The sequence below is a fragment of the Perognathus longimembris genome, chromosome 1, assembly GCF_023159225.1.
Source record: "Perognathus longimembris pacificus isolate PPM17 chromosome 1, ASM2315922v1, whole genome shotgun sequence".
Lineage (NCBI taxonomy): Eukaryota > Metazoa > Chordata > Mammalia > Rodentia > Heteromyidae > Perognathus > Perognathus longimembris.
This window is the reverse complement of record NC_063161.1, coordinates 131,338,053-131,352,335: the sequence shown is the minus strand read 5'-3', so window position 1 is coordinate 131,352,335 and position 14,283 is coordinate 131,338,053. Positions and strand designations below refer to the sequence as shown.

The window sequence follows — 14,283 nt, the reverse complement described above, 5'->3', positions numbered from 1 at the left end:
ATGAAAAGTCCTCCACACATGGGGAAACAATGACCCCCAATGGTTGAATACAGGCATCTGCAACACCCATCTCACACAGCAGTTTCCTGGCCTTTACACTGCACTACTCAAACACCCACACTCTCAGTGCTTTATGTACTCACTAGACACAAGTACATCATGGAAGCCTAGGGGGAATAGGGATAGGAGAGACGCTTTAGGGGTAAGCAGTCAAGGAGATTTGGAATGATTTCAGCTCAGGTTACATGGCTTTCTTAGTAGGAAGAAAAGAAAGAAGAGACTTGAAGCAAGTAAAGTCTTCTTTCAAGACCAGGTAGCCACTGGGAAAATTACTTGTTTCTTTGTGATTAGCTTGGAAAGGAAATACCTCACTATCTGAGACACAACTGCAAATTATTCTGTTGATCCTGGTTCATACTGCGCTCCACTATCGCTGTTATGATGGAATATTAGAGTATCTCCAATTACCTAATGACTATTAAAATACTTCTCTCTTTTCTGTTATATATCTGTGTGAGACTACTGTCTTAATATGCTTCAGACAAAACAATGTATAAGATGGCTGCCAGTGGCTCATAGCTGTAATTCTAGTTAGTCAGGAGGCTGAGTTATGAAGGATCACAGTTTGAAGCCAGCCCAGGTAGAATAGTCTGTGAGACTCCAACTCCAGTTAACCAGAAAAAGGATGAGCTAGAGGGCGTGGCACAAGTGGCAAAGGCAAAGAGTCAGCTATGAGCCGAGCAAGTGTAAGGTCCTAAGTTCCAGCATTGGTACCAGGAAAAAAAAAAAATCAAGAGTCAGACATAGTGGCTCATGCCAGTAATTCTAGTATTTTTTTTGTTTGTTTGTTTGTTTTTTGGCCAGTCCTGGGCCTTGGACTCAGGGCCTGAGCACTGTCCCTGGCTTCTTCCCGCTCAAGGCTAGCACTCTGCCACTTGAGCCACAGCGCCGCTTCTGGCCGTTTTCTGTATATGTGGTGCTGGGGAATCGAACCTAGGGCCTCGTGTATCCAAGGCAGGCACTCTTGCCACTAGGCTATATCCCCAGCCCAGTAATTCTAGTATTTGAAGACTGAGGTAGGAGAATTATAAGTTTGAGGTCAGCCTGAACTATACAGTGAGATGCTGATCCAAAACAACAAAAGACAAAAATCAAAACAGGTTGAATAAAGAAGTAGATAAAGATTTCAAGTGTCTTCCATTAAGCAAAAGAATTTTGCAAAGATGTAAAGAATACCACTCTTCTCCCTAAATTTATTTCTTAATTTTCAGACCTAAGCCTAGGTTCTCAGGAGGTAAAAAATACAAGGACTTGAGATTCAAGACTAGCCCTAGAAAAAAGTTCACCAGACTCTAATCTCAACCAACAGCTGGGCACAACATGCTATTATCCTAGCTATGTGTTAAATGTAAGTAGGAGGATCAAGGTCCAAGCCAGCTTGGACATAAATGTGAATGCCTATTAAAAAAATAACTAAAACAAAATGGGTTGGGAGCATAACTCAAGTGATACAACATCTGCTTAGCAAGTACAAGGCCTTAGTTTCCAACCTCCCCCTTCCCCAGTACCACCCCAGACTCCATTTCCTCATCTACAATAAAAGATAAGAATTATGGCGATCTCAAAGGATATACTTTCCATAGTGACTCTGGCCTTGGCCATGTGACATCTGTGTGTGTGTTTTTGTATGTGTGTGTTGCCAGTCTGGGACTTGAACTCGGGGCCAGGGCACTGTCCCTGAGCTTCTTTTGCTCAAGGCTAGCACACTATCACTTGACCCACAGTGCCACATCTGGCTTTTTCTGTGTATGTGGTACTGAGGAATCGAGCCCAGGGCTTTATGTGTGCTAGGCATGCACTCTACCACTAAGCCACATTCCCAGCCATGTGACTTTTGACTACTTGGATAATACTTGGTTTTAGGGCTTGCCCACTTTCTTCCTTCTTTTGGAATCCGGACACCATATGCATTGTTCCAGAGTAGCTTGCTGCATACATGGTTCACAACTGCCAATCATCTTCTAGGTCTAGCTTAGAACATTCGCCTCTAGTCAAGTTACCAGATGACTGCAGACACATAAGTGAACCCAGGCAAGACTCACACAAGAACTGCCCAACTGAATCTAGCCCAAACTGCTAGCTCACAAAACTATAAATTACCATTGATTTAAGTCATTAGATTTCAAGATTACCTTTTGTGCATATACCTTTTGTGTATATACCTTTTACATATACTTTAGTAATGTCTGCATTTTACTGCCATTTACTTTCTTGTGTAACTACTACATATGTAATATGTAAGTATTTTCTAGACATTGGTGTGGGAAGAATATTAAATTAACTGCTTAAATAAATAGTATTTGTGTTTATATGTACTTTCACATACGTATTAGGTCATTTTCAAAGTATGGTATACAGGCTCCTGAGGGCTTCCAAGATTAACAAACTAATTTTCATGCCAGGTGTTGAGGCTCATGTCTATAGCTAGTTGGAGGTAAATATTACAAAGCTAACCCAGGGAAAAAGTGCATCTCAACTATAAAACTGGTGTGGTAGCATACACTATATCCCAGCTACATAGGAAGTATAAATAGGATAGACTGAATCTATTTCCAAGTATTTCCTACTTGGAAAATAACTAAAGTAAAAAGAGTTGGGGGCATGGCTCAAGTGGTGAAACACTTAAGAAGTGCAAGGCCTTAAGTTCAAGTTCCAACACTGGAAAGAATGAATGAATAAATAAATAAATCTTTTCCATTTTCACAGTGGTGACATTTATACTGGTGGCAGAAAAGCAATGAGTAAAGTGGTACTTTGTTGCAAATCCATCCAGTGGTATCAAAGATATTGTATCCATTCACATGCACTCACAGTTCAAAACACAGGTATTTCTAAGTCTTTGTTGAAGCAGTAAACAATTGTAATTTCATTAAATTTCAACTTTGAGTACATGTGCCCTTACTATGCTATGTGACAAAATAGGAAATATCAACAGTGCATATCAAAGAATGATAGAAATCTAGAGGAAAAGAATCAAGCTCAACTAGCCTTTTTTTTTTTCAAAAGAATACAATTTTTACTTGAAAGAATATCAACAAGCTGTGATTATTTAGACTGGGATATTTAGCAGATAGTTTGTAAATGAGGAACAAAGTAAACATGACATCTTAAGGAAATCAAGTAACAGTACTTGTTGCCAAAGAGATAGTTCGGTCTTTCAATCAAAAATTACATTTTAGAAAACTTGTATCTGCCACCATAAAACCAACTGCTTTCCAATACATAATGTGGGTTTTTTGTTTGTTAGAATTACATAGTGAAATGTATTACCATCTGGAAGATTTGCACAACAAAATGAACAAGTCACATAATGTTACAAGGGAAAATAGCTAATGGACAGACTAGATTTTATAAGTCCATGGTATGTTTTCAGATTTTGCATGCAACAAATCCTTAAGAAGAAAAACTTCTCAAGTTTTAATGACTTATTTAAAATATTTCTCCCTTTTCCTACTATATGTCTTCATGTCACTGAATTTTATTCATGTTTATAAATCAAAGTTAACAGACATAATACAGAAGCAACTGACCATATATAGGTATCTTCTACCAAACCAGATTTCAAAGAAAGCTTTATTTTTTTTCTTTTTCTTTTTTGCCAGTTCTGGGCCTTGGACTCAGGGCCTGAGCACTGTCCCTGGCTTCTTTTTGCTCAAGCTAGCACTCTGCCACTTGAGCCACAGCGCCCCTTCTGGCCGTTTTCTATATATGTGGTGCTGGGGAATCGAACCTAGGACTTCATGTATGGGAGGCAAGCTCTGTTGCCACTAGGCCATATCCCCAGCCCATCAAAGAAAGCTTTAGCCACGCATAGTGAGTGATATCTATAAATCTCAGCTTCTTGAGAGGTAGAGATCACAAGTAATATAGCTCAGAGATAGACTAGGTAAAAATAGTTAGCAAGACATCATCTTTTTTTCTTCACTCCCAGTACTATGGTTTGAATCAGGGCCCCAGCCTTGCTAAGCAGATGTTCTAACACTTAAGCCACACCTTTTTTTTTTTTTTTTTTGGCCAGTCCTGGGGCTTGGACTCTGGGCCTGAGCACTGTCCCTGGCTTCTTTTTGCTCAAGGCTAGCACTCTGCCACTTGAGCCACAGCGCCACTTCTGGCCATTTTCTGTATATGTGGTGCTGGGGAATCGAACCCAGGGCCTCATGTATATGAGGCAGGCACTCTTGCCACTAGGCCATATCCCCAGCCCCTTAAGCCACACCTTGAGCCACAAGATACGATCTCAACAAATAAGCCAGGTATAGAGTATATGCTTGTGATGGCAGCTAAACAGGAAGCAGCTCAAGACCAGTCCCAGGGGGAAAAAATGCAAGACTATCTGAAAAATAACTAAAGCAAAAATCAGACTGTAAATGTGGCTCTAGTCACTGGTAGAGTACCTGTCTAACAAGCTTGAGGTGGAGTTCCCAACCTAATTAGACTAACAAAACCAGAAGAAGATAAAAATGTCATTATTTTTGCTAATTTTATTTTCAAATGAATTTTTTTCATAAATATATTTATTTGTGGTACTGCCACGGTTTATTTTACTACTACTCTTTTTTGGGGGGGGTGGGGGAGGGGAGGTAGCCCAAGCTGGACCTGAATTCAAAAATCTCCCAAGTTTAAGGATTACAGGTGTATACAGCCACAGCAAGCAGTTACTAAATTAATAAATATTAAGTGTTTGAAAGGATCCTTAGACTACTGATGTAATCTACTTTTTACTGATGAATGAATAGGTTTAGCAAAGTTAAGTCACTTGTCCAAAATTCTCAGAGTCCTATTCACAACCACAGCTACACATGAAACACTGGGAGCTTTTAAAGGAGTCATGTAAGTATTTCAGGATGAGAACAGGCATTGCTTTTTAAGATCCTGGGTGATTTTCTCATGGCTCAGGTAAAGCAGCCACTCAATGTCCTAGAGATTAACAGTCAAGTATATGATTAGTTTGAAATCTCCCAAACACCAATCTGATGAGTAAGTCTAAAAAAATGCATTTTCATTTATATTTAGGCCATATTATTATAGGTCCTAAAGTTCAAGTAACATCAAGTTTTAGAAACAAAATTTTACTGGGTTTCATTTTACTTACAGGATTCTTACTTTGCCATTCCACAGGACAGTTGTAATCTTGCATGATCCAGGGATGGTTCAATAGATTTCTCATAGAAATCCGTTTCTTTGGGTCCACCTAGTGGCCATTAAGAAGTTGGAGATTAACATTTCAAATACACAACAGAACATCTTCCCCTACTAAGAACTTAAAATACACCAAAACAGATGTAAACTTTATCATCACAAAAATGCTGTCAAAGACCTTAAAATGGCCTTGGAATAAATTCTTTCAAAAAGGTAATAGGGGCAAGAAAACTATAGCGACCAACACAGGCTTAGAAGATAAATGTTTAACAAACATGAACTTCATTGGTATGGACATTATTCATGAAGTTCAGTCAATCTATTGTATGATGTAATAGTCTTTTTGCTGGAAAACCTATTCACAGGAAATATTCACCAATTTAATATTCAAGCAGCCACAGTGCAGGGCATTCATCCTGAATATACAATCTCTACCTCCAATGAGCTTACAATCACATAGAACAAGTTGAAAAGCATACCTTTCTTTTCCATTTGTACTTTTCAAATGTGAGGAGAGAAAAATTAATCAACAAAGATTAAGTTTTTTGGAGTCAAGAAGAAAGAGTGAGGCATTTTCAATCTCATTATGGAGATTTGGTGGTCTGGCCCTACTTAATCGAGGTGGGTGAGCCTGAGGTAAGGTTTGAATAAAAGGAGAGAAAGCTTAACAGATGGAAAAACTATAAGAGATTCTGAATACATAATGACCAAACACTGATCTAAAAAGGTACTTATATTTTCAAAGTGTTACTTATCAACCTCATTTTATACTCATAACATTACCATTTTATAGGTCATAAGTACCCTGATTGGTAAGGTAGATACCTAGACTCCAGAATTCCTTCCTTTCACCCTCATTCCATTGACTGAGTCATCCTCATAAGATTAGCAGCATCAGCAACATCCTGGAGCTTGTGTGAAATACAAATACTCAGTCATAGCCCAGATGTACTGAACTAGATAATCTGGAGAGGGAGTCTAGCAAGCTATGTTTTAACAACCATCTGGTAATTCTGGACACATGCTAGTTTGAGAAATGCCCAATCAATTAGATATCAATTCATTCAGTATCTACTTTACACTTAATGTGCAAGAATGGTAACGAGAAAGGGAGAGAGTAGAATAAGCCAGTTAGAGAAAATAGACAATGCTCAAGACAAAGTAAAAACAACAACAACAAAAACTCCAAACACTCATATTCACAGAGATACCATCCTGATCTAAAATAAAAACAGGTTTATAACATAATTATGTGAGGATCTAGTAGAGGGTATTTTCAAGATAGACAGGATAAATGGAATCCTTTTCAAGCTAACAGATAAATAGTCAACGTAAAAGGCCCATAAATACCTTAAAGGTTGGATCAAATAAGCCAGGCATGGTGGCTCAAGCCTGTAATTGTGGCTACTTGGGAGGCAAAGATTGGACCAGCCCAGGTATAAAAAAATTCATGAGACTCCATCTCAATCAGTGGGTGAGCATGGTGGGCCATATCTGTCTTCCCAGCTATAAGGGAAGCACACTGGCTGGGAGAAGGTGTCTCTACCCATAGTGACACAGAGAAGCACAAGTAGTATCACAGCCCAAGGTGAATAGAGATGTGCCTTGCCTTGCAAACTGGAGGTCAATCCCCAGTACAGTAAAAAAAAAAAAAAAAAAAAAAAAAAGTTGGACCAAACAATAACAGCAGACTTCTATGATTTAAAAACAAATAACAAAGTTTACCTGCAACATCTGTTGAAGCAGCAGAATGCTACTAGGAGAGAGCCACTTGGGAACATCATATTTCCCTCTCTACAAATAAAAGCAAAGAAAATATCTAAGAGATTTAGGTTCAATCAGCCTTGAGACAAATTTAGTTCTAAGCTTGATGACTTCATCTGAAAAGATTCAGTGAGTGTTTTGTTATAATAATAAATCTACTAACTAAAAGAAAACAAATCCAGTAAATTAAATCCTACTATTATCTCTAAGTTGTTCATATATCAGAGAAAGACTAAATAAAATACAAACTAATACAAAACATGAGTTATAGGGTTTGGGAATCCATGGTAAGATTACATGGACAGCACATATATCTACATGTATCATTTTACCCAATTTGTATGTCAAAGAACACTGGAGTTTATATTTTAGAGCAATTGTCAGTTGGCACAATGAAGCAGTATAAAAGTATATTTAATATCAGGACAAGACTGTGGTTAAGAACATATGATTCATAGTGCAGAATTCACAATCATTGAGACATACCGATAAAAGCAACATTCTAAGTGAAATTCAATTTTGGAGTATAGAGGAGACTTAGGAGACAATGTATACAACCTACTATACTAAAATTATGCTCACTACACCATTAACCAAAGATAAAACCAGGGCATTGTTAAATCCTAATGCATGCTAACATACTCTTTTACAGAGCCTGCCACACACTCCTCTTTTCTCAATTCAGAGGAAATGATACAATAATTTCTCACAGTGGAGATCTAATTGTTGAACAATTTGTTTAGCAATGCTAGGATAACAAGTTAATAATTTGAGAAAAATTAAGGCTGGACTGTACTTCACAGTATACACCAAAATTAACTTCATCCAAATTAAATGGAAATATAAACCCATAAAAATACTTAAAACAAGGGAGAATGTTTTGGGAATTTTTCTAGACATGACCACAAACCAAAACTATAAAGACTAACATAAGACCAAACAAAAGACCTGACATTTCTGTATTGCAAAACACCATTAACCAGAATAACAATAAATTGAAGAAAATCGTTTTCTTAAATGACCAAAAAAATATGAATGACTTTTTTTGTTTCAAGTCACCACTCTAGGGCTCTAGCAGCCCAAGAAGACTCATAAACCAGGAATAAGGATTTGGCTCCCTCATATTACTTCTTCCCATTAGTATCACCCCAAGTTCCAGGTTGTAGCCCTTTCTGATCTCTCTAATAAACATATAATAGGCCCATGACCAGACCTAGCAAAGTAAAAGAAATATGTTTTTAAATTCAGAAACTACCATCCAGAACAGTAGGAATACTCCAATAAAAAACAGGTGTAAAGCAATGAATAAAGAGAGCTTGACTAAAGTGACATCCAATTCCTCTTTGCCTTTCTACCAACCCTGTTTATCATTCCATTGTGAATTCACAAAGTACCTTTTCAGGGATATTGTGCTTTGCTAAGACCAGGCAGTCTTGTCCAGAAAGAATCAAAGAGCACAAATGAAAGTATGGAGTTAGAAACAGCAATGAATTGGGAATCCTGTTTTATGTCTGACTCTTAGCTCTGCCTCTCACTAAATTCCATGAATTATTTAATCTCTCTGACATTCTTTCCTAAGAGGAGATTCAGCAGACTCCCCAAGGTCTAATTTAAAGTCTAAAATTATTTGCCATGAGACCTTGAACAAGCTATTTAGCCTTGCAATGCCTTAGTTTCTTCTTCTATAAAGAGAACTATAAGCCAGACACTGATGGCTCACATTGTAATCCTAGCTCCTCAGGAAGTTGAAATCTGAGGATCACAGCTGGAAGCTAGGTGGGCAGGAAAGTCCATGAGACTCTTATCTCCAACAACCACCAAAAAAGCTCCAGTGGAGCTGTGGCTCAAATAGTAGAGCACTTAGCCTTGGGCAAAACAGCTTAGGGACAGACTGCAGACCATGAGTTCAAACCCCAGGACTGACAAAATAAAATAAAATAAAAAGGATAAAAATTGCACATCCAATAATTTAATACAGATAAAACACTTGGCATACTGTGGCACAAAAGCTAAAGGACAATGACAAGCCCTGAGTTTAATCCCAAGTAATCACACGTGCGTGCGTGCGCACACACACAAACACACACACACACACACACACAATTAGCCACACAACCTCCTAAAGTAAACCTACTCACATTTCCTTTTTGCACACAACACTTTTTCATGGCTTGTCCACAAGCAAGCCATGAAACCTGGGACTCATCACTATGTCCTGACATTCTCAGCTTCTTTCTTTGCACCAAGTTAACAGCAGAAAGAACGACCAGTGCTGACTTCTGCTGCCAGGCATAACCCAACCGTTTATTTGAACAATATACTTTTCTTTTCTTTTTTTTTTTGGCCAGTCCTGGGGCTTGAGACTCAGGGCTTGAGCTGTCCCTGGCTTCTTTTTGCTCAAGACTAGCACTCTACCACTTGAACCACAGAGCCACTTCAGCTTTTTCTTGTTATGTGGTACTGAGGAATCGAACCCAGAGCTTCATGCATGGTACGCAAGCACTCTACCACTATGCCACATTCCCAGCCTCTGAATACAGTACTTTTTAAATGCATAGAACACTCTTATACATATTTTATATTGTGAAGTAGGCAGGAATTATTAACCATATTACACAAATGAGGAAACTAAGGCATAGCAAAGGAGATTAAACATTTATTGAATGTTATAAGACTCTGACACTGCCTGTAGACATTTCTGATTGTTACAATTTTGGGGCTACTGCTGGCATTTACTGTGTGTGAAGGTCATGAAATGCTGCTCAAGTCCATACAATGCTCAAGATGTACAAGTGCACAATGCCTTGTCGTTCTCCCACCTCCAACAAAGAATTATCTGGTCTAAAATGTCAACAACAAAATGAGGTTGAAATACACTATTATAGAGCAGAAATAGCTTTAGAGACAGGACCAGAAAAGAGATACTTTTTCTACTATGTTGTATTAGAAGATCTAAGGAAGCTGACAAGAAGACAAGGGCTACTTACAGGCTCAAGCCTATAATCCTAATTACTCAGGAGGCTGAAATATGTTTGAAGCAAGGGCAGGCAGCAAAGTCTGTGCAACTCTTATCTCCAATTAACCAGCGCCCCCCCCCCCAAAAAAAAGCCAGAAATGGAGCAGTGTTTCAAGTGGTAGAGTGCTAGCCTTCAGAACGCTCACAGATAGCATCCAGGCCCTGAATTCAAGCCCCAGGAATAGCACACATGAAAAAGGTCTCTAGAAAAGATGTCAGGGAAAAATTCTGCTGGAGAAGCGCATCTCTACTCCCTCCCTCGGTACTATGGTCTGAATACAGGTCCTCATGCTTCCTCAGCTTGCTCATTCAACTGATGTTCTATTACTTGAGCCATGCCTCCAGCCCTACTTTTTGGTAGTTGTTTTGGAGATAGCCAGAGATAGCTTAACACTATAATCCTCTGGATCTCAGCCTCCTGAGTTGTTGGATTTACTGGTACGTGCCACCAGCAAATTCTTGTTTCTTTATTTAAGGGAAAATTACCTTACAAATGAGAGCAAGAACAACAGCAGGCAAAAGCCAAGTAGGAAAGGAAAAAAAAAAAGATCTATGGAATTAAGCAAGATAATTCTAGGGATTCTAGGGGGCACGAAACGTTCATCCTCCATATGGCTCTAAGAAAGGCAAGCGATCTCTCCAACACATAATCATAGTACTACAGTCACCTCTGGAACTGTAAAAATCTCAGAGACACCTTGCTCAATTCTTTCAAATTATAAATAACTCTAAAAAGCAATTTTAGGGCTGGGAATATGGCCTAGTGGTAAAAGTGCTCACCTCATATACATGAAGCCCTAGGTTCGATTCCTCAGCACCACATATATAGAAAAAGCCAGAAGTGGCGCTGTGGCTCAAGTGGTAGAGTGCTAGCCTTGAGCAAAAAGAAGCCAGGGACAGTGCTCAGGCCCTGAGTCCAAGCCCCAGGACTGGCAAAAAAACAAATCAAAAAAAAAAATTTACCTTCAAGCCACTCAACTTCATTTACTAATTATTTACACTACTCTATATATTGTACACCAGAACTGGAGTATGGTCATGTCTCCCTCTGAATAGTGGTAGCAAATGAATATAGGTAACATTAATAAGATCAATACATAATCTACTAGTAACCATGCTGGAAATTGAAGTTGAGCATTTTTTTTAAATAGTCAACAAATGCGAAAGATAAACGAAGTGTGCCTCTTAAACAAGAGTTACATACAGTGTGTCAAACACTGCTGGGTTTTTCAATCAAGCCAAGAACCGAGGGAAATGTTATTCCCAAGTGAGGAATTTTAGAACATTCTAGGCAAAGATACATACTGCATGCAAGTGATACGACACCTTAATTAGATTCAACCAGCAGACTGTATTACACTGTGACTCGGAACAATAGTTCTGAGCCAAGATTACAATAAATTTCAAAATCTATAATGTGTGAAATTAAATTTCACAATAATGCATAAAAGTGCTAATTTGAATCAATTTTCAACTTGCAAATACATGAAAAACTAAAAAATGAAATTCAGAGTAGGAGAAACAAAGAATATACAGTGTTAATAAATAATATTAATTAGGGAAGCCAAATCTCTACTGAACAAGAATTAGACATTTTCCATCATATTCATTCCACTGCAAAAATACTAGATTTGCCAAAAAAATTACATTAAAGTTTGGATCTAACATCTACTATTAGGATTTAATACTTTTATATTAAAGTAAGCTCCTATCCCCAAAGTATTAATTCAAGACCCTCTAATACATTCCTATAAATATATTGGTGAAACATTATTAAAATGCTTACATATTGAAATAGTAATATGTCATTTGACTATGACATTTGCAGCAAATGCAAATGAAGACAAACAGTATAGCAGTTTAAAGCATATATAAGTAAAAACCATTGCAAAACTTAAGAGTTAATGAAGTAAATCAGGAATACCATGAGGATAATATAAACTTCAGGAAAGTATGAAGAATTGCTTATTTTATCTGAGGATAAGACTACAGAAGTAATAGGTATATTTAATATAGACTAAAAGCCAAATCAAAACACCTAGGGGTGGTCCTATTTTATTCAATTTTTCCTTTCCAACAGTTTTTATGCTTTGATTTAAACAATAATAAAAAGTATGCAGGAGCTGTCTATTCATTTTCTACACCATACAGTTTGGCATTGGAAATGGCCACTCTGATGAGTTCAGTGGCTTTGAGTTTTTAGAGGAAATGAGCAACCTCAGCACAGTGATTCCAGCTCCTTGACACTGTGATTTAGGAACTTTGGAAGACACTAGGCAGTGAGTGCTTTGTTTTCTTATTTTTACTCATAACTAATGTCCATCAAGATCCAACACCTGACTCTTTTCTAACCCATGTTATCAATACTTCTTGTTTTCTATAAGTTATGCTTAAGTTTGACATATTTGTTTGATTGGTCCTCTTTTTGACAATCTCAACTTCACAAGGGTTCTGAAGGTGACTGCCACATCCATCAGCAGCACCAAGCAAAAATTAGTTCATTTTTTTAAATCAATAACTTAGAGACATTTAAGAAATATAAGAATAGCCCAATACTTAGCCAAGAGCTGGTTCACTCCTGTAAACCTAACTAGTAAGGAGGCTGAGACCTGAAGATCTCAGTTCAAAGCCAGTCTGGGCAGGAAAATCTGTGCAACTTTTATCTCCAATTAGCTATCAAAAAGACAAAATGAAACAGTGGTTCAAATGGTAGAACATTAACCTTGAGCATAAAAGCTCGGGGACATACCAGGTGCCAGTGGCTCATGTCTGTTGTCCTTACTACTCAGGAGGCTGAGATCTAAGGATTACGATTCAAATCCAGCCTGGGCAGGAAAGTTCCTGTGAGACTATTATGCCCAATTAACCACCAGGAACCAGAAGTGGCTCTGTGACTCAAGTGCGCCAGCCTTGGACACAAAAAGGCTCAGGGACAGCGCCCAGTCTCTAAGGCCAAGTCTCAGGACTGGCAAAAAATAAAAAATAAATAATATATATATATATGTTTAAATCAGTGATATTCTGATTCAATTGCTCTAAGAGTAGGAATCACTGTTTTTTAAAGTTCCCCAAGTATTCTACCATACAACTAGCAATGTGAATATTAGCTCTAAATCCATTACCTAAAGCTTCCCCCACAGTAAATAAAGGAGTTTACAAGCACATAGCCAAGGCAGGAGATTTCTTAATAAGGATTTAAGAATGAAACAAATAGAAATGATAAGAAAACATGATTTCTATGATCATTATAAGCAGGGAAATTCTATGATTATGTCTTCCTATAATTCTGGGAGGTGAGAGTAGATAATATAGCTTAGAAGGAAGTATTTACCTAGAATTCTGGGAGTTCAGGGGGTGTAAAATTCTGTATTATACTAGCTAGGAGATTCAATTAATCTTTTGAGAATCTTTATAAATTTGATATGGAGTTCCAATAGAATAAGGTATCCTTTATTTAGGGCTCAATAGCTATGTGCAGATAATCATATAAAATGATGCTTTTCAAAATGAACTCCAAGAAATGGAAGCAAGAGTTGAGGTTTTTGTTTTTTTGTTCTGTATTTTTTGTTGTTGTTGTAGGGCATGACCTCAGGGCTGGGGCACTGTTCCTGAGCTCTTTTGCTCAAGGCTAGTGCTCTACCACTTGTAGCCACAGCACACAGCACACTTCCAATTTTTGAGTGTTAAATTGGAGAGAAGAATCTCACTGGACTTTCCTACCCGGGCTGGCTTCAAACTGCAATCCTCAGATTTCAGCCTCCTGAGTAGCTACAATTACAGGCATGAGCCACGAGCGCCCAGCTTAAACAAGAGATTTTTTATTGTTCTGCTTGTGGTTCTTTTCTTCTTCTTTCCTTTTTTTCTTTTTTTTTTTTTAATAGTTGTGATACATCTGGGGTTTTTTTCTTTTCTTTTCTTTTTTTTTTTTTTTTTTTTTTTTTGCCAGTTCTGGGCCTTGGACTCAGGGCCTGAGCACTGCCCCTGGCCTCTTTTTGCTCAAGGCTAGTAGTACTCTGCCATTTGAGCCACAGTGCCACTTCTGGCCGTTTTCTATATATGTGGTGCTTGGGAATCGAACCTAGGGCTTCATGTATACGAGGCAATCACTCTTGCCACTAGGCCATATTCCCAGCCCTTTTTTCTTATTTATTGTCAAAGTGATGTACAGAGAGGTTACAGTTTCATACGTTAGGCACTGGATACATTTCTTGTACTGTTTGTTACCTCCTCCCTCATTTCCCCCTCCCCCTTTTCCTCTCCCCCCATGAGTTGTTCAGTTGGTTTACAACAAACATTTTCCTTTT

General features: G+C 38.0%; 1 protein-coding gene across 1 annotated transcript in view; it reads right to left on the bottom strand.

The window, feature by feature from the left end:
- The window catches only part of Melk (maternal embryonic leucine zipper kinase), a 73,552-nt gene that overhangs the window by 31,778 nt on the left and 27,491 nt on the right, over window positions 1-14,283 (bottom strand). Inside the window, exons 9-10 of the mRNA XM_048334376.1 lie at window positions 6,925-6,993; window positions 5,153-5,251 (exon numbers count right to left, since the gene is read on the bottom strand). Of these exons, the coding sequence (XP_048190333.1) occupies window positions 5,153-5,251; window positions 6,925-6,993 (168 nt within the window). The remainder of the gene's footprint in view (window positions 1-5,152; window positions 5,252-6,924; window positions 6,994-14,283) is intronic.